Here is a 27,384-nt window from a genome sequence, read left to right on the forward strand (position 1 = left end):
CCCAGATACTAGAATCCTATACAGCCAAAGGCCTGATGCCTTCTGCTAATTAAGTTGAATGAAGGGGGATGAGACAAATACTTACTTGGGTGTCAGTAATGGCTGCAGTGCTACTTCCTCTGTCTCAGACACACCAGATGGGGCTTTTTGGCTGCTATAGGACATCGATCGGCCCAGGTAGGGGGCAGTTGTGCCTGGTTCAGGGGACCCTAGTCCCCGGCCTCTTAACCCATCTGGTTTGCCAAAACGGGGGACGGCTGGGCGTCCCAGTGGAGTCTTGCTCAAGGGTGATCTCTTGGAATCATCTGAGGAGGAACTAGTACGGGGGGCATGGCCTGAGCCTGGTGTTGACTGAATGCCTGAGTCTCCCAAGCCTGGTTCTTCCTCACGGCCTGCAAGTGGAGGTGACTGTCGTAGCAGCTTCTCTCGTTCCTGAAGGGAGGCCACGATGTGGCGAGACAGATTGTCATAACGGACTGGTGAGGGCTCTCGGTGTGGTGGGCCAGTTGGCAGCAAACGTGGGTGCCTCTCGGCTTCCCGTTGCTGGGCCAGCCGGGCTGACAGGAAGGGAGAGGTGTAGCCTAAAGGTGGGTCTGGCTCAGGCCCTGCCTGTACTGACTCAAAATCAGGGCTGTCTGAAGGAGTGAGTAGGCTGTCATAAGATAGACTTCCATTGCGTGTCTGATTGGCCAGGCTCTTATAGGAGGTGGAGGTGGTGCCCTCTGAACGAATGGACTGCAACTGGCCCAGCTCAAAGCCCGTGCCCTGAGCTGACTTGAGGCTGGAGGATCGTGAACCACTGGACAAAGGATCAAAATGAAAGCTTTTGCCAAAAGTGGGAGACCGGAAGCTCTCTGGCTCCAAGCTGGGTTCTGAGCGGTAGCTGGGATGGCGGCTGCTATCTGCAATTGAAGTTGGTTCCTTCAAGCTGTCTCCACGACTCAACTGTGGAAAAAGTGTAAAACAGTCTTAGCAATCCTTTTGATAGCTAAAAAGATCGACTGCGGAACAGAATTACATGCCAGGAGTAAGTACATTTCAAACTTGGACATCATATAGTTTGCCCTTAACAAAAAACTGTGACTTGGAACAAATACCTCATTTTAAGATGCAGGAAATGAGGCTTACAGAGACTAAGTAATTTGGCAGAAGTCGTTTCTCAAATCAGATTTGACACTAATTAGTGGTTTTATCTAGTATGCGTCACTGCTCCTTTTTTTGATGAAAAACACAAGGAAATTCAACTCCATTAATGTCAATAATCGAAAAATGCCCTTGGCTTTTATGTTCCCTCCTCCTTTCCTCAAGAACTAACATAGGTTATGACCCCACTTCTTAGAGTACACAGTACCTTGGCGCTGGAGGAATGAGGCATGGCGGCTGATGTGCTACTGCTGCTGTAACCTGGCCGATACTTGTACATGGTAGGTGTAGGGGGGCTGTCTTTGCCCAAGAGACTGCTATCTACAGGAGGAAAACCCAGAGGGAACTACTTTTAATAAAGTTAATTCTTTAAACTTTTTGGGGTTTCTGAAAGTACAGGGAACGGACATGGTAGAATCATGTATACCTAATAAAAGCAAAGCCTAGGGAACAAGATTTTGCTACAGTGCCTGAAGACTCTGCTGGGCCTGGTGCTTAGACACAAGCCTACAGTCTCTGCTACTCAGAAGGCTGAAGCAGGAGGATAAATGCTGAGCAGATATACACATGCAAGCCAAACATCCATATACATAACATACAATAAAAATTAAAAAACAATGATAAGGTCAGTGGTGGTAGATAGAACACATCTTTAATCCCAGCACTCAGAAGGCAGAGGCAAGCAAAGTCCTCTGAGTTCAATAACAACCTGGTCTACATAGTCCTTGTTTCTTTGTTTCATTTTGTTTTTCCAGAGAGAGTTTCTCTGTGTGGCCCTCTCTGTCCTGAAACCTTGTAGACCAGGCTGGCCTTGAACTAAGAAGTCCATCTGTCTCTGCCCCCTGGTGACCCACCCACTAAAGGCTTGCGTTTGTTTGCTTGTTTAAAGAGCAAACATCTATACTAGTTTCATAATCTGTGGTGGGCAAATGCATCAAACATACTAAGAGAAACTCTGATTCAGGCAGACTCTCAAAAGATAAAAAAGCAACAAGCCATAAAAGCCTACAGACCCAAGTTCAATTCCCAGAATCCACAGTGGAAGGAAAGAACCGATTCCTGGAGTTGTCCTTTGATCTACCCACTCAGCACCACCCACATATACAACATAAGATTGTAAAAAGTAATTCTCTGTGAAGTCCCAATCACTATCTCTTGCTAACTGGCATCCCCCTTTTCTAGCTATTCAAAGAAAACTGCTCAAGTATCATCCACTGGGTGTTCTCAGCCATAAGTCAACTATTACCTCCCAGCCCTTGCTCATTTCCTTACCCTCATTAGTAGCCAGGCTGAGGTGTGTTCGAAGCCCTGTGTATCGGCTCAGGTCTGGCTTAGGAGGAGGTGGAGGTTCCGCATCCGCAGACTGGCTCTCTGTTATCTCTAGGCTTCCCTTAGACTAATAAATGGAGGGAAATCAGAGAGGGAAACTACATTAAGGTAATATTAAGTCGGCATAGTGTAAATACTGGGACAAGAGTCAGTTTGGGGATAATAAAGGACAAAAAAAAGCTGAGCGTCTGTCATCTGAAAGATGTTACATCTTATGAAGACATGGAAAGTGGCTCAGTGTCTACTGTCATGGAACTTGAAATGTAATGAAGAAAATATCTGTGTTTAAGTGACTTTAACACCAAGATGTACACTCAGTGCAGGTTCCTATCTCTTTGCCAGAGCGTGAAATTCCCTGGGTTTCCCTAGCTTTACTTTCCTAATTTCTCACCTTAGTCCTCCTCAGTTCTCCCTGGATGCCATTATCCATGATCTTCACAGTTATCTGCCCATCTGACACTTCTGGTCGAAGGAAAGGGGGTCTGATTACAATTGTCTTCTCTTTCTTTGGTCTCCCCAAATACCTGGGTAGCAAAAGTGAGAAGGCTTTCACTTACTACTTCATTCAAAATTTCTACTTGCACACCATCTAGGAAGCACGGTGCATACACAATAAGTCATGAGCTGAGGTATATGGCTCAGTGATAAAGAACAAGACCCCAGTTTAATCTTCAGCCAAAAACCAGTCCTATCAGAGTCTATCAGAGTAAAAGTTAGTCCTAGCCTGATTTAATTCAATGAAAACCTTCAGCTTGAGTAGGCCTTTACAGGCAGGTATCTAGCACTCTGCAGGTAAATTGTATACATCCTCAGTTCTCAAATGCAATTAGCCATACCTAAACACTATCAACTGAACTCAAGAATTCACTAAAAGATCAGCATGCCTCTTCCTTGTAGCGCTCACCATTCTGAAAGCAAACCCACCCTAAAAGGCCATTTTCCATTAAAATTCCCTTATTCAGAACAAGCCCAAAGGAGACAAAAGTTTGACCAAGAATGAACACTAGTCCAAGGGTGTATGTAGGTGTACCTGGGTGCTGGAGAACTGCAGAGGACACGGCTAACATTGTTACAACAGCCATTGGTAAAGGGATTCACACCTCCCCGGAATTTTCCTGTAACCTAGGAGGCAGAAAGAACCAGGTAGGTCAGACTATGCCAAAAGGCAAATTATTGTGTAGCCATTCTTTCAGGTAAAAAATTGATGCTGGTGATGATTAAGAACAGATTCTAGAATGAGGGTTCTAAGTCTACCTCATGGAAGCCAATCCTCATATCAGTTTTCTGTATAAAATGGGGTTAACTAAGTACCTCCCCCCCCGGGGGGGGGGGGCTGGGGACCGAACCCAGGACCTTGAACCCAGGACCTTGCGCTTCCTAGGTAAGCGCTCTACCACTGAGCCAAATCCCCAACCCCAACTAAGTACTTTTCTGAATATTGACTTAAAATAATCCAAAAATCCACAGATGAGTTCCCTTATATAATGGGTACAGTAACTGCAAATAGCCTATGTACACTAACTCATCTCTCCATCATCGATACCTAATACAGTATGTTATATAAAGAATTATTGTATTATTTACATAACAATGCTAAGAAAAAGGATGTATATATTCAGTGATTTTCCCTCCAAGTCTATACCATCTCTATTTGATTGAACCTAAAGAATCCACAGATAGGCTGACTGCAAGATAAGACTAAGCAATTATGGTTAGCTACTATTATGTGCACAAAAATAATCTTTAAGCAGTACTATGTATTTCCTAAAATCTGTCCCAACTCGTTTCTATAAATTCACAGACTAAATATTTGTTAAGAGAATTAGAACAAGACCATTTTTTAAGGTTACTGTCTTCCTTTCTTGAAGACAGGGTCCAGGTAGATCGATCCTATTGCCTCAGCCTCCTAAGTAAGATTCTAGGTCTGCACTACCATTCCAAGCTTTAATTCTACTTATTGAGGACCTAGGCCTCCTTCACTTTCCCCACTACTGTTAATCTCTACACCATCACACTAAGTATTCGCTAGCATTCTGTTTGGGAAAGTATTAATGTTATTAAGTAAGGACCTAAGACATGTCATGTTTAGTCTCCTGCCAGTTCTCCTGGTACCTGTTCATTGGTTGTGCGTCCCCTGGCCACCAGCACCACATGAAATCCTGTGAGGCCAGCTACAGGGATGAAAAACAAGCCAGCCACACACATCACTGCCATTCTGATTCCAAGCAGTCAAGGAAAACAGGACAATGTTATCTTGCTTTCCCCAGCTCTACTATACCACTTCCCCTTTACCTTTCCTAACTCAAGGATTCAACTTGCCCCTCATCCCACCCCCCATTCTATACCAAAGGCATTCAAGGATACGTGACAGCAGTTCGGACCCCTGAGAGTTCCTCTATGTGACAGAGGACATAAAGGAGGCCAAAGCCAAACACACCCATGATGTGGGCTGTCAGGGAAAGGAGGAAAAGGAAGAAGTATCTGTAGTTCCTGCGACCAATACAGTTGTTCACCCAAGGGCAGTGATGATCAAATTCCTAGGAGCAAAAAGATATAAAAGGCATCCTTAAAACATAGCACCAGGGGTTGGGGATTTAGCTCAGTGGTAGAGCGCTTGCCTAACAAGTGCAAGGCCCTGGGTTCGGTCCCCAGCTCCAGAAAAAAAAAAAAGAGAGGCAAAAGACAAAGGTAAAAACATAGCACCAGGGTTAGCCAAATGGTTCACTGGGTAAAAGTACTTGCCACCAAGCCTGACAACCTGGGACTCACATGATAGGAGATAACCAAGCACTGCAAGTTATCCTCTGTCACATGTGTGCCAGGCACACACGTACATCCACCTGTCCACCTCCCCATCCCTGCCCAACTATGCCACATACATAATAAAAAAGAAAAAACCCCCACCAAAAAAAGCAGCATTAGATTTCTTCTGTTGAAAAGAGGAACTAAGTAACAGAGCATAAGTTTTACTTTTGTTATTTATGATCATTTAGTTACGCAATTTTGAAAAGTTTTAAAAATTTAAATTTAAAAAATATTCAAAGCAGTTTCTCTTTGCTTTCTGTTAACGCAAAGACTCCGGAGGTTGGCCAAAAGCCAAATTCTCAAGTTGATCTAAAGTCTGGCATGGTGCTACAAGTCTACATCTCTAGTACTTGAGATATAGGAAGATGGCCACAAAAGTTTGAGGCTAGCCTGCTCTATATAATGTGTTCTAGGCCAGTCAGGGCTACATAGCAAGTCCTTGCTTTAAATAAAAAAAAAAAAAAAATATGCAACCAAAAAAGACAAATGTTGGTAAAACATTCAAAATTTATGGAAATAAAAATAAAACAACACAGAAGGATAGGTACTAAACACAGGTCATGCTCTTCGTACAAGAGATAACACTAAGTCACCACAGGATGGACAACTGAACCAATGTTGGGGTGAGGAAAGCTGTTATTAGAGCAGAAGCGTCCCTGTGTAATAACAGTTCATGCTCTGGCTCTCATGTGCTGCACTCTAGATAGCACTCGATTCAGCTGGACCATGCAGATTAGGCAGCTCCACAGGACTATACTTCAGGAATCTACACTAGGGGCTACAGAGATTGCTCAGTGATTAACATGTATGCTGTTCTTGCCACGGAATCTAAAATCTGTTTATGGGTAGTCAGCTTACAACTGTGAGGCCCCTGGCCTCCTCTGTCACCGGCACTTCATATGTAAATACCCACAAACACATATAATTTAAAAATAAATCTTTGTTTAAAAAAATTATTCTAGGGGGTGCAAGACTGCTTAAGAGCAGTTACTGCTCTTGTAAGACCTGGGTTCTGGTGCCAGCATCCACACAGTCGATCAGTTTTAGTTCCAAGGGATCTAAAGCCATCTTCTCGTCTCCTCAGGCACCAGGTACACACAAAAATAAAAAACAAAACTTTTTAAAATGTATTTATTTATTTTTAAAGATTTATTTATTTATTATATATAAGTACACTGTAGCTGTCTTCAGACACACCAGAAGAGGGCATCAGATCTCTTTACAGATGGTTGTGAGCCACCATGTGGTTGCTGGGAATTGAACTCATGACCTCTGGAAGAGCAGTCAGGCACTCTTAACCGCTGAGCCATCTCTCTAGCCCTTAAAATTTATTTTTAGGGGGTTGGGGATTTAGCTCAGTGGTAGAGCGCTTGCCTAGGAAGCGCAAGGCCCTGGGTTCGGTCCCCAGCTCCGAAAAAAAAGAACCCCCAAAAAAAAAAAAAAAAAATTATTTTTAAAGAGAGAGCTGGAGAGATCTTCCGGAGGACTCAGGCTCAATTTCCCACATGGAAGCTCATAGCTGTCCGTGAGATCCACCTCTGGTCTCCAAATGCACACAGTGCACAGATATACACAGGCAAAAACATCCATATAAACACATAAAAAAATAAAAATTTTAATTAAAAAAGAACCTACCATATAGTAAGGAGGAAGACAACTTAGGATAAACAGAGTCTCACCTCACCATCCAGTGCTCTTACCTCCACACAGTTGTCACAGACACTGCAGTGGGAGCATCTAGGAGGGCGGTAAAAGCGGCAGGTGGCGCACCATTTCATTCGCACCTGGATACCCTTGATCTCCACTGTTTTGTAAAGGGGAGCTCGGAAATCATCTTCTTTGTCTTCGTCTTCTTCAGCTAGAAAAAGAGAAAAATTTACAAACAAATATGCGCAAACTATTAAGTACTAGGAACATAGGATGTTCAGAACACAGCTCCTTAACAGGATGTGCATTTGTGTGTCTGTGTGTGTGCCAGAAGGTGTTGGATCCCCTGGTGGTGCTGGAGTTACAGGCAATTGTGAGCTGTGAATTGAAGCTCTCTAGCACCAAAAGAGTTTCTTTAGTACCTCGAAATAATGTTATATTTTACAAACCCACAGCTCACATCATACTGCATGGTTAAGAACAGAAGTTTTTCCCTCATATCAAGAATAGCAAGAATATATACTCTTACTTAAATTTTTAAAAATCTGTGTATATGTGAGCACCTGTGTGTGGAGGTTAAAGGACAACTTTTCAGGAGTCAGTTCTCTTTTCAGTTCACAGTTCAGTTGGGTTCACAGGAATTGAACTTACATTTATTTTTATTTTATGTATACAAGTGTTCGCCCACAAGCATGTATATACAGCAAAAGCATGGAGTACTCAGAGGCTTGTAGAGGTAGACTTGTAAGCCACCATGTAAGTGATAGAAATAAAGCCTGTGGTCTCTTTAAGAATAATAGCCTGTGTTCTTAACTACTTAACCTTACTTATCTCCAGTCCAAATAAATAATCTTTTTTTAAATAATTATTTATTTTATGTACACAAGTACACTGTAGCTGTCTCCAGACACACCAGAAGGCATCTGATCACGTTGGTTGTGAGCCACCAAGTGGCTGCTGGGAATTGAACTCAGGACCTCTGGAAGAACATTCAGTGTTCTTATCACTGAGTCACCTCTCCAGGCCCCAAATAAATAATCTTTAAAAAATCAAAATAAAAAAAGAGCAATCTGTTAATGGATACTAGTAACTTCCCCAGTGCACCTTCTTTCACAGTGATGCTGGCTATAAGTGAACATTGATGATCTTGTAAAATGCATTAATACTTTACTTACTTTTGTCTTATCTACATATGTATTAAAATTCAGTAAAAAATCTATTCAGGGCTGGTGAGAGAGCTTAGCCAGTAAATGTACTAGCTGCCATGACTAACAACCTGAGTTTGCTTCCTGAGACTCACAAGGTGTAAGGAGAAAACTGACTCCATATGTGAACATAAAAAAATATTGCATCCGGGCTGGAGAGATGGCTCAGCGGTGAAGAGCACTGACTGTTCTTCCAGAGGTCCTGAGTTCAATTCCCAGCAACCACATGGTGGCTCACAACCATCTGTAATGGGATGCTCTCTTCTGAAGTGTCTGAAGAGAACTACAGTGTACTAATATATAAATAAAATAAATCTAAAAAAAAAATATGCATCCAATACACACATACAAAATAAATAACATACATACACAAACACAAAATTTAGTAAATAAAAACCAATTTTTGTTAAGTTTTTGTTTTGTTTTGTTTTGAGGACAGGGTTTCTCTGTATAACATTTCTCTGTGGAGCTATGACTGTCCGGGAACTCTGTAGACCAGGCCTGCCTCAAACTCAGAGAGATTCCCCTGCCTCTGCCTCCATGAGTGCTATATTAAAGGCATGTGTCAGTATACTCCCCCCTTGTAATCAATCTTTAATTAAAATTTATATTTAAGTAAACAATCATTTTTTAAAATGGGGGAGAAATCCACAATCTAATGAGTAAGAGAGACTGGGAACTATTAACTAATACTGTGAGAACAATTCTACACACACTGTGGGATGCACACACTGTGGGACCACAGATGAGGAGGAAGTGTACTCTGCACTGGGAAGTAGGGTTCAAAAGAAAGGTGCTCAGAGAGTGATATACATATGATGATTTCCCTTGGTTTACAAATTATGAATCTATCTTAAAAGATAATTTACATTTCAAAATACATAATTACCTTTTCCCCCACAAACGAATCTCTTGCTCAAAGGGTCTGCTCTTTTAATTCCATTTTCCCCCACACTGCTACTCAAACTCCAATTTGCCTCTACTGAAGTTTTCAACTTCCAGAAACTACCCCTTTTTGAAACAATGAATATTACTTTCCCCCTCATATGCAGAGGGCAATTTTTACTTTTATAATTAATCTAGAAAGAATGTGGGAAATGAAGTTTTCAGCCAGGCTTAGTGGCAAACACTTTTAACCCCAGAGGATGCAGATCTCTTGTGCATTATGCACAAGACTTTGGGTTCAATCCCCAGACTGGAAGTAAAACGACATCTTATTACTTCTGTAGATACATATTATATGTAAATAAGCCTAAATAGTGACATATAAAAAAATGATTGTTTTCCACCATGCTCTTACTACATAGCCCTGGCTAGCCTGAAAACTACTTAAATCTGCCGGCCTCTTTCTCTCCAGAGCTGGGACCAAAGGTGTGCAATCATGCCCAGCTCACATGCACAATCTTCAGGGATGTAGCTGTGATAGATATCGTTACTGTCTAACACATATAAGCCCCTATGTTTAATCCTCAGCAATGTAAGAAAACAAAAAAAAAAAGTCCTTCAAAATAAAGGGAGTATACCACAATTTAAGAGTTCTCTTTAGACGATGAAGTTGCATGTAGCATTTGTCTCTGCAATATTCCTAAACAAAGATTTAACTAATGCCTAATTTATTTTTTTTAAATGGGCAGTGCATGCCTTTAATCCCAGCAATCAAAAAGCCAGAGGCAGGTGGATCTAGTGAATGAGGCCAACCTGGTCTATGGAGGGAGTTCCAGGACAGCCAGGGCTACACAGAGGAACCCTGTCACAAAAAATTAAATTAAATTAAAAAACAAGTTAATTAATTAAAGATAAGGAATCTCCCTCTGTTACCTAGGCTGGCCTCAAACCTGGGCTCAAACAACTGTCCTACCACCATGTCATGTACCATCATCTTGACACAAAAATCTCTATTATACACATCTTTTCAACAGGAAAATCAAATGCTTGGCATTTTAAAATTTCTGATTCTTCCACATTATCACCTATAGAACTTAACTCATTTAACAGCAATAATTATTTTCATCACTTATCAACACACACACACACATACACACACACACACACACGCACACACACACACACACGCACACACACACACACACACCCCTTCTGAACTCAGCTATTTGAAAGTAATGACCCTAAAAACATTTTAAAAGCTGGGCAGTAGTGGTGCACACTTTTAATCCCAGCACTCAGAAGGCAGAAGCAGGTGGATTTCTGTAGAGTTCAAGGCCAGCTTGGTCTATAGAGCAAGTTCCAGGCCAGTCAGGGCTACAAAGACACTCTGTCTCAAAAACAAACAAGCAAACAAGAACAAAAAAATTAGAAAAAAAATTACAAATGATCATCATGGCTTCTCATATAGTATATACTGAGTATCTGGTGAATCAGTATTAATAAACTCACTAAAGTATTCTTCCTTAGTTTTGGGGCCACAAACCTTCTCTCACAGAAATCCCAAACGATCAGTTACACTGGTCTTCCAAGTACAATGACAGTCAGGAAAACCTCATCTCATTTGCTATCCCAAGTCCACTTAGAAAAATCATCTTACACTTGTGAGGAAAGTAGATGTCATTAGGAATAGCTTTTGCTAGCTCATGGTCTCTCTACCTCTAACTCATGATAGTTCTTATTCCCATCCCCTTTCCAAAGAAAAGCCTACTCCCTCCATGAGCAGGACTTCAATATGCATCAGAAAGGATCCCGTTTGTCTAGAAGCTGACTTTCGGCTTTTCCTATTCTTCAATTTAGGCTTCACATTCTTCTCTGGCTCAATCTCCTCATGCTTCTTTTCACTTAAAGTATTATTAAACTCACTAAATATTATTATCAACTCACTAAAGTATTCTTCCTTGGTTTTGGGGTCACAAACTTTCTCTCTTCTTCTCTGTTTACTTCTTAAAAGAGAAAATCTGATGCTTGCTGACTGCTTGCTCATTTTCCATTCACTGCCTGCAAACAACTGTAATTCACCTCTACCTTCTCCTTATACATAAACACACCGCTTAAAGTACTATTAAGATAAACTTTTCAGTCAGGTTTAGTGATTCACACCTGTAATTAGAGCACTCAGGAAGCTAATGCAGAATTCAAGGCCAACCAGGGCCTTGAATGAGACCCTATTTAAAAATAAAAATTTTTTAAAGAATCGATTCTTAGTAAGCAAAACAAAGGGCGATTCTGAGTTACCATACTAGTAGTAAGTCAGTTACTTTATGAATTCTTAGCTTTCTCTTTACTTTCTCCTCCTTCTTGTTCAATCCCTCTTCAATGACTATTTCTCCCATACTCATAATAAAAATGGCAGAACTGACCAGATCTTACCTCTTCTCTTTCCTAAGCTGACTCTTCTTTCTCTAGATAATATTACTCCTGCTCTTTCAAATACCATAGCTGCATATTTCTAAAACAAAGTATTTAACTCCTACTATTCAATTGCCTACTGGTTAACTGTACCAAGGAATACCTCAAATTCATTATCTAGGTCTCAGAATATAGTACTTGTCTAAAGCCTGGTTCAATACCTAGCATGGAAAAAACAAAAGCAAATATACAGTCTATTTAACATTCAGTTTATAAAAATCAGCATCTGAGCTGGAGAGATGGCTCAGTGGTTAAGAGCACTGACTGAGCACCGACTGCTCTTCCAGAGGTCCTGAGTTCAAATCCCAGCAACCACATGGTGGCTCACAACCATCTGTAATGGGATCTGACGCCCTCCTGGTGTGTCTGAAGGCAGCTACAGTGTACTCATAAAAATCAGCATCTAATTTATCACCCAAGTTATGAACCTTGAAACTACCACAATAAAACTCTCCTTTCCCAGCTAAGTGCTACGCAGGCCTAACTTGCTTAGCTTCTAAGTTCAGACAAGATCAAGCATGCTCAGGGTGCTGTAGATTATTTTTCACACTGCTCTGCCCCATTAAGCTGTCATAAATGATTCTGTTGAATCTACCTCTGAAAAAGCTGTAATTCTAGTCTTAAGTCCAAATTTTCATGGTTTATATTATTGCCAAAGCCAAACCCAAAGCCTGTACACTGTCTGAAGAGTTATTTTTTGCAAATTTAAGATCTTTTAGTATTAAAGGAAGAGGTATAATATATTTACCAGAGGCTTACTTGTTTAATTTAGCAAATGAAGTCCTTTACAACCCGGGTCTGGGTTTTACCTTTTTCTGGTCTCACCATATACTACACTATATAATACTCCAGCAATGATAACTTCATCATTCCATGGTTAGAATGATGTGTGTTCTTCCTTTACCTGAAATTGCCCTCCTGTCTTCTACTTGGTAAAGTCTCTCACCCATTCTTACTTCACTAATTTCTCTGAGCAAATAACTACATCCATGTCTATGTGGTTAAGAGAACCATACCCATCGCTTCTCGGCCTTTTGGCTAAGATCAAGTGAAGAGAACCGTACCCATACTTTCTTTCTCATTTGTACCTAACACTACTCAGTGTATAAGATTAAATAAATTTCTGAATAAAAATCAAAGATTTCACCCAAAGAAGCAGACCAAAGTGCAACCCTATTCGAGATGCTATTTATAGGGCTGGAGAGAAAGCTCAGCAGTTAAGAGCACTGACTGCTCTTCCAGAGGTCCTACGTTCAATTCCCAGCAACCATCTGTAATGGGATCTGATGCCCTTTTCTGATGTGTCTGAAGACAGCAATAGTGAACTCACATACATAAAGTAAATCTTTAAAAAAAATCATAAAAAAGATGCTATTTATAATCAATACATGTTGAGAAAGAAGTAAATCAGTTTCTCTAATGGAATGATACTGGGTATCAAGCCCAGGAGCAATAATAAGCCAACACAAAGCAGACTCCAGTTTGTATGCATATATGGTAGTTTAGTTTGTTTTCCTTTTCCTTTTGTTTTTTTTTTTTTTCGTTGTTTTATTGTTGTTTGGTTTTGAGAGGAAAAGGACATGAAGTTGGGTGGGTAGGGAGGTGGGAAAGATCTTGGAGGAGCTGGAGGATGGGAAATAATATGATCAAACTATAAAAAAAACTTAAATAACAATACAATTTAAATAATAAAGCTTAGATCCAAAGTGAACCAAATTAACTAGATATTGTGATATATGTTCTAGTAACAGTGTCCAAAAATCCTACAAGCCCAAGATCAATAGTTATCTGACCACATAATTATTTTTAATGATAACAGGGAACTTACATGAGAGTACAGAAAGGTCTTACCTCGGGGGAAAATTCCTGGGTCCATAAAGGTGGCCATGCTGAAGTTGGCCAGCACGAAAAGGAACATAATCGCATTGTAAATGGGCACTGCAGGTGACACATCCAGGCTTAGTCCTGGACACCTGCAGATGATAAAGTAGGAAATAAACTCCCTTGGCACCAGCACAAATCTATAGAGATTCAGCCTTCTTACATATATGTAATTCTTAAGTGACTTTCCTCTGACATCCCAAAGTACCTTTATCTTTCTTATCCAGCAGTATCCCAGTTTCCCATAAAACTCTTCAGTTTACATCAGAATGACACAATCTTGCATTAACCCCCTGCATCAAGGTCTGTTTCTTCAGAATCTTTGCACAGCCTTACAATTCACCTATCTCCTTACAAACCAGACATAAGAACTAGGGATTGACTATGAGTACCAACTAAATTCCTGTCTCTGAAGCAACTTACGGTTTGTGGACCCTCTCTCATTGACAACCAGCTTAATAGCCCAAAGCATGCCGATGCTACCTGCTTCTCTAGCTCCCCTTCTGTCTTTACAGGTAGCTTTGAACCAATCTCAACTACCTTGGATTTCTCCAGTTACCTCTCTAGAGACTAATTCTAATGGTTAAGAATTGAAAATAGGGCTGGAGAGAAAGCTCAGCAGATAAGAGCATTGAGTGCTCTTCCAGAGATCCTGAGTTCAATTCCCAGCAACCACATGGTGGCTCACAACCATATGTAATGAGATCCAATACGCTCTTCTGGTGTGTCTGAAGTGTCTACAGTGTACTCATAGACATAAAATAAATAATTCTTTTAGAAAAAAAAAGAATGTGGAAAGTACAATTGCCAGTTCAAGGTTCATGTAGGCTCCACAGGAGAAAAAAAAACAAACAAAAAAAAAAACAATGTTCACCTTGGCAGTACATATACTAAAATTAGAATAATGCAGATCATCGTGCCTTTATGCAAGAATGACATGTAAATCTGTAAAGAACAAAGAACTAGATTTCTCCTGATATCTAAAAATGGAGCAAAGAATATGAGGAAAAGTTAAGCCAATTTCAGACAAAAGAAATTCTAAATCCTATGGAAGGCTCGGTGGGAGGGGGCACACATATCCAGTATTCATAGCATTCAAATCAAGAGGCATGCTTTAGATACCTCTAACAAGAAAAACAAGAAAGAGTGCTAACATAAATCTGACTTCAGGTTCTTTCAGAACCTAATTCTGAATAGAGAGGCTGTCCTCTCTTTCCCAGGAACCTTACTTTATCAGTATTATCTCTCAGCTCAGCTCAGAAGAACTTCCTCCTCACTACAAGACATTAGCTAAGACTCTAATCTGCTTTGTGTGGTTGAGAATTTAATCTCCAGAATAAGGACAGCATCTGCCCTTGTCCCTTTTACCCAGTCAGAATACAGGAAGAATTTAATGAAGGAAAAGATGGGCTTAGGACAATAAGACAACATGGATATCTGAAATACTAATTCATTATAGTCAAGAAGGGTGATCAGTTTCAAAACAAAAAACACAACTGTAAATAGTGACACAGGACAGTTTAGAAGCAGTGGGCTTTTTAATTAGATATAAATAAACCAATGAGACACAAATCTCTGTCACCACTATCCAGTATTCCAAAGTCAGCCATCCATACATTAAAAATGTATAAATACTACTAAGTACTATTTATGTGCCAGGCTTTGCAGCTAGTAAATATTAATAAACTCATTGCTTCTCTTTACTGGGCTACATAGAATTGGGAGCCAAAATAATAAGATAGCTGTCAAAATGAAAATATCCCTTTAGCCACAGTTCCACAGCATTATCACAGAAAGTCCCTTCCTCTGTGAGCACTTCTGCTCAGGAAAGATGTTCTTCTGTCACGTCATCAGGAGCTGGTGTGTAACTATAACATAAGAAGGACGAGCCCGCAGAGCCTACGTCCCAGGTTTCTCAGGAGGGAAGGAAAGAAACTGAAAACCAACCATCCAGGTCAGAGCCCCTCCCTAGTACTTAGCTGTCCTTCAATTTCCGCCTGAGGAAGAGAAAGGGTGACTCACTTCACTCCTACAGCCTGGGAAGATAATTAGAAGGGAAAAATAAATTAAATCTTTAGGACGCTGAGGTGCTTGTGATTTAAAGTTCTTAGAACTGGTTGGTCACTGTAGCCCCTCAACTCAGAGTTCAATCTAGGTCTTTCTTTTTTCTTATTATTTTCCTCCTCATACCCTCCCATTTGTTTGGTTTTTCTGAATGAGGGTCTCTTTGTGTGGCCTATTTCAGCCTGGAACATTAAGATACCCTAACACTAACTTTAGAACTTCTAATATTCCTGCCTGCTTCAGCCTCCTTGGTGATAAGTATTACATACACCTGGCTCAACTCTTGACCTTTTAGACCTCAGCTTTTTTCTTCAGTGTCATTTCCAAACAAAATAAATCACCCAATTCCTTGTGTATCTGTCAAACTTTATCTTTAAATCTCTATCAGTGCATTTCAGGGAAATACATAATAGTAAAATTCAATCTGTTATTAAAATAAAGATCGTCCCCACAGTGACAGAATGTCTAAGTGATTCAAATAATTCACCTTCATGAACAGTGTCTTCTAGACCCAGACTTGCATTCTAGCTAAAGGAACAATCCCCCTCAACATTCTGGGAGCAAAGCCTGTCTCGGCCACACACCTATGTTCTACTTGTCTTGAGGAAAAGCTTCCCATGTTTTAGCACTCTGCTAGATTCCAAGATGGCCACCCCAAGTGGCCTGTTTGAGTTGGTGGCCTTAGAGATGTAGCCAGAACTAAGGAGAGAAGTCAGGACTTGTCCTTAGCTCTAAGTAATAATCACAGAGCACAAGAAGTTTAGGGAGTGGCTGCAGCTCAGAAGCTGAGTCACTGATGGGATTCCCAGACAAACCACCCCAGGTAGAACAGGTTCTTCTGCCCACCCATTCATTAAGCCTATTTTCAATGCCAAGTAAAAGGGAAGTGGGGGTTTCAATATACACTCTCCTGAAAGCCTGTTCCCTAGCATTTCTAATACTTCCTACTATGTAAAAGGGAGAAAAAAGGTCAAGTTCCTAGAAAGAAAAAAAATCAAAAAGTTTTAGATTCGAATTCTCAGTTCACAGGAAGCTTGCCACTTGTCACTTCAGTTATGTAATACAACATGAAAATAAAGGAGCATGTCTGAAAAGAAACTAAAATTCTTTTGTGGCGGAGGAGGGAGGGAGGTCCTGTTCTTTGAGACAGGTTCTCATTTTGTGGACCAGGTTGTTCTCTTGCTCAAAGATCCATCTGATTGCCTCCCAAGTGCTGAGATTAAAGGCATGTGCCATGCTTTGCTACTAGAATTCCTTTTAAATCAGCATCTATAATACTGAGAATTCACCAGATACAAGACACAAGAAAAATCATCACTCTCATCAGTTATCATTCCAGCTCTTTCCTCCTTAATCCCATCTCCCCTTTGAGGTCCTAGAGATTCAAAGACACTTAAAGCTGAGGCACTAAGCTCCTAAAGAAAAGAGCGTTGCCCATGTGCTCCACCCGAGCCTAGCATACTTCTTGAGCATTTGTCCAGTGTGTCTTGATGAGAAGGCTACAATTAATGCTCCATTTCCAGCCTAGAATTTCATCAAGGAATGCTTCTGCAAAAATTCCATGGAAAACAATTTGTCCTCTGAGAGGTTCATAAGTTTCTCTTTACACTTGCTTTTTATACTTCTATACTTTATAATTTCCAGCAGTTGAACCATGTATGCTGTAGAACCTGGGCACTTATTCCTGGATAAGGAAAACCACACGGGAAGGAAAGAAACACCCATCCCTCAATTAATGCCCCAGATCACCAGGCTGTTCCCACACAAATCAGGTGCTATCACCTCTACTGGTATGAAAAGAAAAGAAAAAAACTCACAGAAGTTGCCCAGTTCTGTAGATAGATTGGAAGAGACCTGAGGCAGAATCTGAAAGAAAGCAAGTTGGGCCACGGGTAGGACACTGGAGAGACCATATGTATTACTAACCTTTTATTCTACCAAAACCAGAGATCTTCCTACCTCTTCTCCCCAATTTCAGAAATGGAAAATTAAGACTGTGTACTTGGGAATACTATGGAAGAGATCAATTTAGTGATTCCCAATGATGTTACCAGGAGCTCTGAGGTCTTAGGCACTTTGGGAAGCTGGACTTGTATAAATTTCATTTGAATCCTAGCACTCTTAATTTTTTTTATATATATACTGAGATTTCACGTGAGATGCCATCTAGAAACGTTCACACAGCTGAAATAACGTGCTCCAGTTAGAAAGGAAGAACTGAGGTCCAAAAACATTAACAAAATACCAAACTCAGTCTCCTGACCTCAAAAGGCGAGCATGTTGACATTCACCTTTAATCCCAATATAAGCCAAAGGCAGGCAGATCTCTATGAATCTGAGGTCAGCCTGGTATACATAATGAGCTCCAGGCTAACCAGAGCTACATAGTGAGACTGTCTTAAAACAACAAAAAAGGGTTGGAGATTTAGCTCAGTGGTAGAGTACTTGCCTAGCAAGCACAAGGCCCTGGGTTCGGTCCCCAGCTCCGAAAAAAAGAAAAGAAAAAAAAAAACAAAACAAAACAACAACAACAACAAAAAAAAAGCAGCCAGAGGTGGTGGCAAACCTCTAATTCCAGTCCTTGAGAGACAAAGGCAGGTGGATCTCTGAGTTCAAGGCCAGGCTAGTCTATACAGTGAGTCCCAGGACTGGCTCAGTGCTACAGAGAAACCTTTTCTCAAAAAAGCAAACAAAAAAGTATTGAACTACCACAGATGGAACCCAGATGCAAACTCTTATTATGTAACCAGGAAGATGCAGGTTTACTTAAGCAGATACTCTCCTACCCAAACAGTGAAGACAGAAATGAATTAAGACAGGCTACTTGCAGCTACTGCCTGGCTTTAGTACTGACCAAATGAAGTCAAGGAGGAGGAGGATCAGCTCTAGGGATAATCTCAACTACTCTTTGCAGACTTCTCTGGGACAGAAAAGCATCATTATTTCTTTGATGACCAGACCTAACTGCTAATTTCTGTTCATAGCTTTCCCTACTTAACAAAGAAGCACGGAGGGTAAATTGTTCCTAATTAGTTGAAGCCTACATGCCTCTACTAATTATGTCTGCCAGCTGAAAGGACCTCTTCCTCCTGCTCCCAGTCCTCCGGGTCCCAAAGTAATTATCACCTGGGACCTAGACTGATGTAAGAGCCACTTGTAACCTAGTGAAAAGAAGAGGAGGGTGACAGAGCAGTTACAGATTTATGGCCCCACATAGAAGTGCGTTCAAAAAGAGCTGCTTCATCTCTTCATTTGAACCAGCGAATTCTTTCACATAGTAGTTTTAAACAGTGTTTAAATCTCAAAAGGGGAGGAATGCACAGAAGAACCACTCTTGAGAGCCATGGTGCCTCGGCCCAGAAGGGCTTATTTAGGAGACACTTCAGTCAGATGAAAAAGACAAGGCTCAAGGCTCTCAGAAGAAACAAGGTGACAGGGACAGAGACTGCTCAGTGGTTAAGGGCACAGTTGTTCTTCCATAAGACATCCTTCTTGGGCTGGAGAGATGGCTCAGCGGTTAAGAGCACCCGACTGCTCTTCCAGAGGTCCTGAGTTCAATTCCCAGCAACCACATGGTGGCTCACAACCATCTGTAAAGAGATCTGATGCCCTCTTCTGGTGTATCTGAAGACAGCTACAGTGTACTTATATATAATAAATGAATAAATCTTTAAAAAAAAAAAAAAAAGACATCCTTCTATAATTCCAGGTCCAAGGTATCTAAGACCCTTCCTGGCCACTGAGGACACGGGAGTTGGGGGGGAGTAAGTAAAAGCAAGAAAGTGCTTATGACTTGACTCCACGGGTGAGACTTTGGTAAGAAAAGGAAGCCCAGACACTGATCCTGTGAAAACTAATGATGGAGGTATTTCACCTGTGATTTTTAGGCTCTCCTAAATTTGAATTAGAAGCAGAAATTTCAAATAGAGCCCATTTTTCCCCAGGCTAAGGATGTAGTTTTATGTTAAAAATAGTCACCTAACATGCACAAGACCAGAGTCAACTCCCTGCACCACAAAAAACAAACAAACAAACAAAAACCCAAAAACTTTTTGCTGCAGCTGACACAAGAGGGATCCAACTCAACTTGGAGCAAAGAATGAAAAAGTAGTCGAAACAGCTTCATCTATCAGTAAGACGGTGCCTGTCAGGACAATTCTTTTGTGGGCAAACTGGTATAACAAGCCAAGCACTTCAGTGGTTCCAGATTAACAAATTAAAATACGGATTCTGCATGCTTGATCTCAACAACAGTTTGGAAGAGAAAACCACTTATACTGTAGTTGAATACTTTAGCTACTACAAGAGCTTGACTCCCAAAGGAAAACAGACATTCCTATCAGGTAGATCCAGTTAGCCATCTCTCTTGACCCAGCACAACACTATTAAAGCACAAAGATATAAATATCTCTTAGTTAAGTTTTTGATTTTGTTACTCATAAACAGCAAAAATCAAAACATGTTGACACTGAAGAAGCACTCCTCCATATCAAGGACAGAATATGAGTTACACAAGTGACAAGAGAATGAAGAATGAAGATCTTAGTTCCCTGATCACTCCAAGAGGTGCAGCTGGAATGCTAGCTCAATGACTCAACAGTATGAAGCTCAGAAGGCTGGTATAGACTCATTATAAACTGCTTATAGAAAAGACATTAGATGGCCACATGGGACAGAGGAGGAAAAAGCCAGTCTCCTCCAGTAAAACAAAGATGAACAAAGTCTTAAGATCCTAACCTGGAAGGCTGCAGATCCTAGACTCTAAGTGAGGTATCTTTGAATGCCAACTACTTTTCCCATTAGAATTAATGAGTTCAAGAACTCCCACTCCTTTTAGTGGGAACTAATGCAAATAACTCTTCTAGTATTTTCTTTCCAAATAAAACTTGGGTCTTTCCCAAGAGCCTTTACTTCTCCAGACCTTAGCGCTTACAAGTATAGAAAAAAAAAGCATCTAGGTAACACTAAAAACCAACACTGTCTCATTAGTATATCTTAAGTCAATTCCCAAGCACTCAGAAGGCTAAGGCAAGAGGATCATGAATTTAAGGCCAGCCTGGGTTACATAACAAGATTCTGTCTCAAAATTCTCAATTCTGGCAGAAAAAGATAAAAGCATGTATACAATCCAAGAATTCAGGAGGCAGAGGGAAGATTAACACAAACTTGAGGCCAACTTGGTCTACTTATGGAATGCCAGGCCAGTACGGGCAACACAGTGATACTATGGCTCAAAAACAAAAAAGAACAACAGCAGCAGCAGCAACAACACCACCTCTCTGATGTACTCAGCTTTCACAATTCTAGCCTATGTCTCAGACATGCCAGATGTGATTGCTATTTGAAAAGACTAAGTCGGCACAGCCTGGTGGTACAAGCCTTTGACCTCAGCACTTGAGAGGCAAAGGCGCGTAGATTACGTGAGTTCACAGACAGCCTGATCTACATAGTAAGTTCTAGGACAGCCAGGACTCTGTAGAGATCCTGTCTCAAAAAGAAAAAGCAAAGCAAAACCAAAAAACAACTAAAAAGATTTAAGTCAATTCTAGTTCTCTTTTTCATTTAAATTTCTTGAAGCCTCTCTGTGCTTTCCTATTTCCTTCCTAGTTTAGTATCACCTATGATGGAACTAGATAGGAAAACATGAAGACATCTGAGTTCACAGGACAGGAAGTAGAAGAAACCAACAGAGTAGGGTCAGACAACTAGTTGGCCTTCCAAATAACTAATGAAACTGAAGAAATAGTCTTCACTTCCATGGCAAGACCCTCCCACCGCCAAATGCCACTTCGGAAAAAACTCACGTAAAGGCAAAGAAGAGTGTTGTAGCTCCCACTAGAAATATGGCGGCTGCTGAGACCGGTACATACTTGCTGGGTTTGAATCTCTTTCCAGACTCTGCGGGCATGTTGGAGCTCTGATGAATGATGTGCCCTGCCGCATAGCCCAGGCCCACACAGCGGCAGAACAGATAAGAAAATGGGATGAGGGAAACAGAGAGGAAAGAAAACTGGGGAAAACAGAAAATGTAAAATTATCACCCTTCCCCCTCCCAAATAAAAATGAAGGTCAAAAGATCTCAAATGAAGGAAAGCACATGGGAGGGGGAAAGGTGATTTCAACTGATTAAAAACCACCTCCCCAGAATAGAGCAGAAAAGGAGATTAAGAAACACAACTTGTACAGTTTAAAACGTGAAGACAAACAGGCTGTACGCATGCAAACAGTCGCAGGTGGAAAACATGCAGTCAGGCAGATCAAGGTATAGCTCATGGATGAAGGCAGGTCTTCAAAAGGGAGGAAAGAAGTATTGGGGTGGGGAGGGCAGGAACTCTTCTGAGGAGATACAAGAGCCCCTCCACAACACCACACTTCACAAAAATAGGAGCAGCACCTAAAAGGTGTGCCCTGGTTTTCTATTTTAATCCAAGAAGGAACTTGGGGTCTCTTCCAGCTTAAAAAGAAGCTGATTTTTTTTAACTGCAGTTCTTGTTCCTTTTTGGCAGTCTTCTCAGTGCCACCACTCTCACACCTTGACTTCACCAGGGCTGGCTGTCTGGCAATGGTGATTTAATTTTATTTATTTCTCTCTTGATGGCCAAAGTTGGACAATAGCTGTTACAGGGTTGAGTTGTAAATCCTTTTCTTTGAATGGGGAGAAAAAACAGACAGCAGTATTGCCTGTTTTCAATCTTTTCTTGTTATTATCACGCCTTTTAAGGGCTCCGTTTCCCATCAAGTTCATGAAAAACTAAAAGGAAATTTAAAATCCTTGAAGCCATGTCCTTTTCAATAAGCAGAATAAGATGAAGCTGATTTCACCTGACGACAGTTTAAAAGATTACTGTAGATAAAGTTCCAAAGATGTCCCTGTTTCCAGGTTAGTCAATGTCTCTGATCTTTTGTCTTCAATCCTGGGCTTCCTGGATGCAGAGTTCAAGTGGGATATGGTGCTTTACCTGGAGAAAAACAAATTACTTTTATCAGAAGAAATCTTTCATGGTATTTCTTAAGAACACCAAGGCTAAAACCCCAGGCCACTGTTACTAAGTGCCTTTTGAAAGAAAGACTATTTTCCATTTCACTTCTATGTATGTAAGAATGAACTCTAAATGGAGTGGAAAATACATTCAGAGTCCTTCACCTTTTTAAGGGCTACTCTAATTGGAAGGGAGAACCACGTCTTATCTGACCTAAGGTCATCCAAGGACTGGCTCTTATAAGACCATCTCTCTTGTAACAACGTATAGCAATAAAAAAAAAAAAAAAATCTAAAAACAAACAAGGGCACAGGAGTGAAGGGCACTGCTAACACAGACTTTTCTCTTTGGACAAAGAGTATATTTATTCCTGTAATAAAGCAAGGAAGCTTAAAAATAGGACAGCAACTATCATTTCCTTTTTTGTGTGCCTCTTTCTATGCCTATGGCTTTTAGCTACAACACCAAAGAGGCAAAAATTCAATTTTTGGACTTTGGGAATCATCTATTAAGGGTCCTAGGCAAAAAAACAAACAACAAACAAAAAAAAAAACAAACAAACAAAAAAAAAAAAAACAACTTGCACCAAAAGGTGAAATATTCTCTTTAAGAAACTAGGTTCATGAGAATAGGACCCCCGTTGAAGGAATCAGAGAAAGAACTGGAAGAGCTTGAAGGGGCTCGAGACCCCATATGTACAACAATGCCAAGCAACCAGAGCTTCCAGGGACTAAGCCACTACCTAAAGACTATACATGGACTGACCCTGGACTCTGACCTCATAGGTAGCATTGAATATCCTAGTAAGAGCACCAGTGGAAGGGGAAGCCCTGGGTCCTGCTAAGACTGAACCCCCAGTGAACTAGACTGTGGGGGGGAGGGCGGCAATGGGGGGAGGGTTGAGAGGGGAACACCCATAAGGAAGGGGAGGGGGATGTTTGCCCGGATACCGGGAAAGGGAATAACACTCAAAATGTATATAAGAAATACTCAAGTTAATAAAAAAAAAAAAAAAAGAAAAGAAACTAGGTTCAACGCAGGGATTGGTCCTTTTCCTCCAAATTTAGTAGTTTTTAATTCCTAACAAAGGCCTATGTGGAGGTAACCTAAACTCCTTATTCAATATGATTAAAGGAACAATTATTTCTGATGATCACAGTAACAAAACAACACGAGCACCTTAATTTTACAGGATGCTTTTCATCTGGTGATCTCAAAGCACTTTACTCACATTATCTGGTGACAGAGTCCCTTATCCTATTTTGTAAAATTGATGGCTAGAGAATGCCTGGGGCCATTCCACTGAATCACTTGGGTAGTCAGGTTCAGAACCCAAGAGTATAATTGCTGACACAGACCCTTTCTACCACACTACATGCCTAATGATACCTTGGAATCTACAGACCAAAGTTTCTGCTTAAGTTAGAATTTCAAATGAAAGCAGTGCCATTCCCCACAAGCTGTATACTATTTGATACTAATAGCACTATTAAAAACATCGAAAGATCCAGACAATGAAATACAAATGTGTTTAGGAAGTTATCACTTCTTCTCTTACCCAAGACATAGAAGGCAAAGGAGCCTGCTACTGTCACCACTCAGTGATAGTGGTGAACGCCTTTAATCTCCACACTCAAGAAGCAGAGGCAGGTGGATCTCTCCAAGCCATCCTGGTATGCACAGCTTCCAGGCCAGCCAGGGCTACACAGTGAGACTTTGCCTCAAAAGAAAAATTAAAAAAAAAAAAAAAAAAAAAAAAAAAAAAAAAAAAAGGATGGGAGGGAGGTAAGCAACATTAGAGGTAGGCCCAAAGTTTGCACTAAGTTTTTACAGTCCTAAAAGCCAGATCCTATTTAGTCCTGATTTTATGCTTATTTCTGTTTCCTGACTTTAGGCCTAAATATCTTTATCCACTGGAAGAAGCATATCTTGATTTGTAGACAGTACTATTAAAGGAAATGTTTCCCTCAAAACTCCAATGATAAAAGGAAAATTACTTAATTATGTAAAGTGAATCCTATACTATTGCTGATCACATTTACTACAGAATAGCAGCCACACAGATTAGTTCTGCCATGATACAGCAGTACATGTAATTATGGAACCACATACAGAAATATAAATAAACCATTGTCAGAAATGTTAGGATATATATTAGAAATGACAAGATAAAATAATTTATTGGTGGGGTTGGGGATTTAGCTCAGTGGTAGAGCGCTTGCCTATCAAGCACAGGCCCTGGGTTTGGTTCTCAGCTCCGAAAAAAACAAAAAACAAAAAAATAATTTATTGGGTAGGTATAAATAATAACATACCAAGTCTTATCAAAGGAATGTGGTGCAGAAAGAGAAGGCACGAAACCGGAAAGGTGAGGGTGGTTCATCAGTCACTCTGGTGTATCCACAACAGTATCACTAAAGTGTCCAAGAATGCGCATGACACATGCTGACCAAGGGGGAAAAATCATGGAGTGAAAATATGTATGTATAAAACAAACAATATAGAACCAGGTGTGGTGGCCCTCGACTGTAACCCCAGAACTTGGGAGGCATAGGCAGACAGAACTCTGAGTTAAGAGGCCAGCTTGGTCTACAAAGTAAGTTCCAGGGCAGCAACGGTTATGTACAGAGATCCTGTCTCAAGACAACAACAAACAATTCAGGATATGTAATTTGAAGACTGTCATAAGGTCTGATATAAGTAGTTCCTTTGGAGCAGGGCCGTGGACAGTACATGTATTACTGTTAAAATAACCAAGCTTTATAGCACAGTACAGTAAATCTGAATATATAGAAATGGTGATGCCATATAGAAGAATGCATACAAGCTATGAAGGAAAGATCCAAGCAGAAGTTTTTTAAAAAAAAAGTATTATCATTACAGATCGTCCTAGGTACCCAAGCACCTTGCGATAGAATTCTTACAAACATTAGGTGAATTTGTATGTGCTCATGAGTACCGGAGAGATCTGACCGATACAAAGCAGACTCACACTGGGATAAAAGGATGGAGATCTAACCTAAGATTATCCTGGACAAGATGGCATTAACCAGGAAGTAAACCCAAGACGACAAAATGGTCTGCAATCTAACATGAATCTGATTCTACGACTACTTCTAATAACTTTAGTCACTTTCTTGTTTCTCATTTTAGTGGTTTCATTTGGCCAACTGGTTAAGGAACTTTAAACCTCCTTAGGAATAGACGGTTATTGATAAAATATTGTCAAGTACATTCAAGCCCTACCTGTAAAAAGTACAAAGTACTAAAAGCATGGAGCACCTGGCTGGTGGGGGTAGGGAGAAGCAGCAGATGGATGGGAGAAAGAACAGGTAACCACAGGACGAAGCTCTAGCCAAAATAAGTACCAGCGGAGTGTAGGAAGAGGGGCCTGAACGGAGCGGTGAAAGGAGTATAGTCCCCAGCCGGCAGCTGGAGGAAAGAGAGTCATCACCGGGGGCAGAACTGACTACCCCTGGCCCAGAAAACACGGAATCCACCGCGCGCAGGGCCCGCCGGAGCTGAGAGAACCGCGGGCCGGGGACGGAAGGGGCGGCGGCTCCGCAACTGGGCAGCCCGGCACCAACCGGTTCCAAGCCCCGGCGGCCGTGGTTCTCTAGACTCTGCGGGCGTCCGTTTCGAGGCCCATACAGACTGAGGAGGGGTAGGGCCTTAACCTCCTCCCCTCTGCGGTCCCCCTTCCCTAGAGGTCACTCTCCCCTCCCACCTAACTAGCCCCGCACTTCCGGTTCCGCAGGGGCCAGCGTCCCCGGTACTCACCCCCGGCGCGGCGCCCGTCACCGCCGCCGTCGTTGTCACCGCCGTCGTTGTCGCCGCCGCCTCCCAGCAGTGCCGTCTGGCCTCTGAGAGGCAGCGCGCGGCCCCCGCACGCTCCACGCCCGCCCCGCCGCCGCGCGCTCCCGATCGCAGACGCTCGCCTCCGTGCCGGCGCGCGGCCGTTGCCCTCAGCCTAGGGTCTGTAGCCCTCACGGCGTTCCCATTGGCTCCCAGGAGCGGGCGCGTGCGACGTCCCTCGCGGGGCACGTTCTTCTCATTCATGCGGCTCGCGCCGCCGAGCCCGCCCCCGTTCACTCTTCCATTCACCCCCTAACCCCCGCCCCCATGCCTCCCTAGAACGTGCGCGCGACCGCGGGCGACCGCGGCGACCTCGCCTTCTGATTGGCTGCAGGGGCACGGCGCCGCGAACACGTAGTGATACGGGAGCGCGCGCGCCTGGCCGTCGTGTCTGGCTGGTGGTCGGGAGAAGGGGCATGGCAAACTGCGCAGAATTGGGGACGAGGAAGTGAGCCGGCTTGGTCTGTCTCTCCCTTTGTCCGCTTTCCCATTTGTAATGTATCCAAGAAAAACTTTTAAGAAAAAAAAAATTCTACGTATGTACCGGAAGTGCTAGAAAAAAAAGCAGATGCCCTTTCTTAGTTCAACAGCCTCCTCCGAGTTAGCCTGGTACAGTCCTGACAAGTGTCGACGATAGCCAATCACCGGTAGGCCTTTCCAGCTTCCTTCCTTGCCTCTTCATTCATTGGTGTGAGGATTAGGTAGGGCTGCCCCCCACTTTTTTTTTTTTTCTTTAAGGAGCGCAACTTTATTTAAACAATCCGTTGGCTGGCGAAGGCGTCAGTGGGGTAAATTCTCAGACCATGGCAGAATTCCTGAGGGGTGGTATGGCCTGGGCTATGGCTCACACATGGAGGAAGGAGGCGGCACGGCCAATAGAGTAGTCTAAGGAGAGGGTTCTAGCAAGGGCAGGGTTTGATGAAGGAGCATGGCTGCTATCCCTAGATTTATAGCGCTTGCCCTATGGAGTGAGGCACCGGGAGTGCGCGCGGTGAGAAGCGTAGAAACCCCCACGACTACACTAGGGATGGGCGCCCTGACCTCACCCAATTTGAGAAAACAGGCTGAAAAGAAAAGTCTTTCTAGAATAGACTGTCCCTGGCGAGCTGCTGGCCAACTCT

At 41.9% G+C, this 27,384-nt stretch overlaps 1 protein-coding gene across 8 annotated transcripts in view; it reads right to left on the minus strand.

Annotated features, from left to right (window-relative positions):
* The window catches only part of Zdhhc5 (zDHHC palmitoyltransferase 5), a 27,856-nt gene extending 1,583 nt beyond the window's left edge, over positions 1–26,273 (minus strand). Inside the window, exons 1-13 of one of the 8 annotated variants that reach the window (XM_087653148.1) lie at positions 26,189–26,273; positions 24,724–24,853; positions 23,967–24,128; positions 21,233–22,387; positions 13,335–13,456; positions 6,978–7,135; positions 4,837–5,009; positions 4,585–4,687; positions 3,503–3,594; positions 2,864–2,996; positions 2,416–2,539; positions 1,352–1,464; positions 86–945 (exon numbers count right to left, since the gene is read on the minus strand). In XM_087653148.1, coding sequence (XP_087509274.1) covers positions 86–945; positions 1,352–1,464; positions 2,416–2,539; positions 2,864–2,996; positions 3,503–3,594; positions 4,585–4,687; positions 4,837–5,009; positions 6,978–7,135; positions 13,335–13,456; positions 21,233–21,336 — 1,982 coding nt within the window. In that variant the 5' untranslated portion in view covers positions 21,337–22,387; positions 23,967–24,128; positions 24,724–24,853; positions 26,189–26,273. Of the gene's footprint in view, positions 1–85; positions 946–1,351; positions 1,465–2,415; positions 2,540–2,863; positions 2,997–3,502; positions 3,595–4,584; positions 4,688–4,836; positions 5,010–6,977; positions 7,136–13,334; positions 15,401–21,232; positions 22,388–23,966; positions 24,181–24,723; positions 24,854–25,776; positions 26,142–26,188 lie in introns of those variants that run through there. The other 7 variants (XM_087653151.1, XM_087653150.1, XM_087653152.1 and 4 more) reach the window with 7 other exon arrangements.
* Positions 26,274–27,384: the final 1,111 nt, after the last annotated feature.

The sequence above is a fragment of the Rattus norvegicus genome, chromosome 3, assembly GCF_021556685.1.
Source record: "Rattus norvegicus strain SHRSP/BbbUtx chromosome 3, alternate assembly SHRSP_T2T, whole genome shotgun sequence".
Lineage (NCBI taxonomy): Eukaryota > Metazoa > Chordata > Mammalia > Rodentia > Muridae > Rattus > Rattus norvegicus.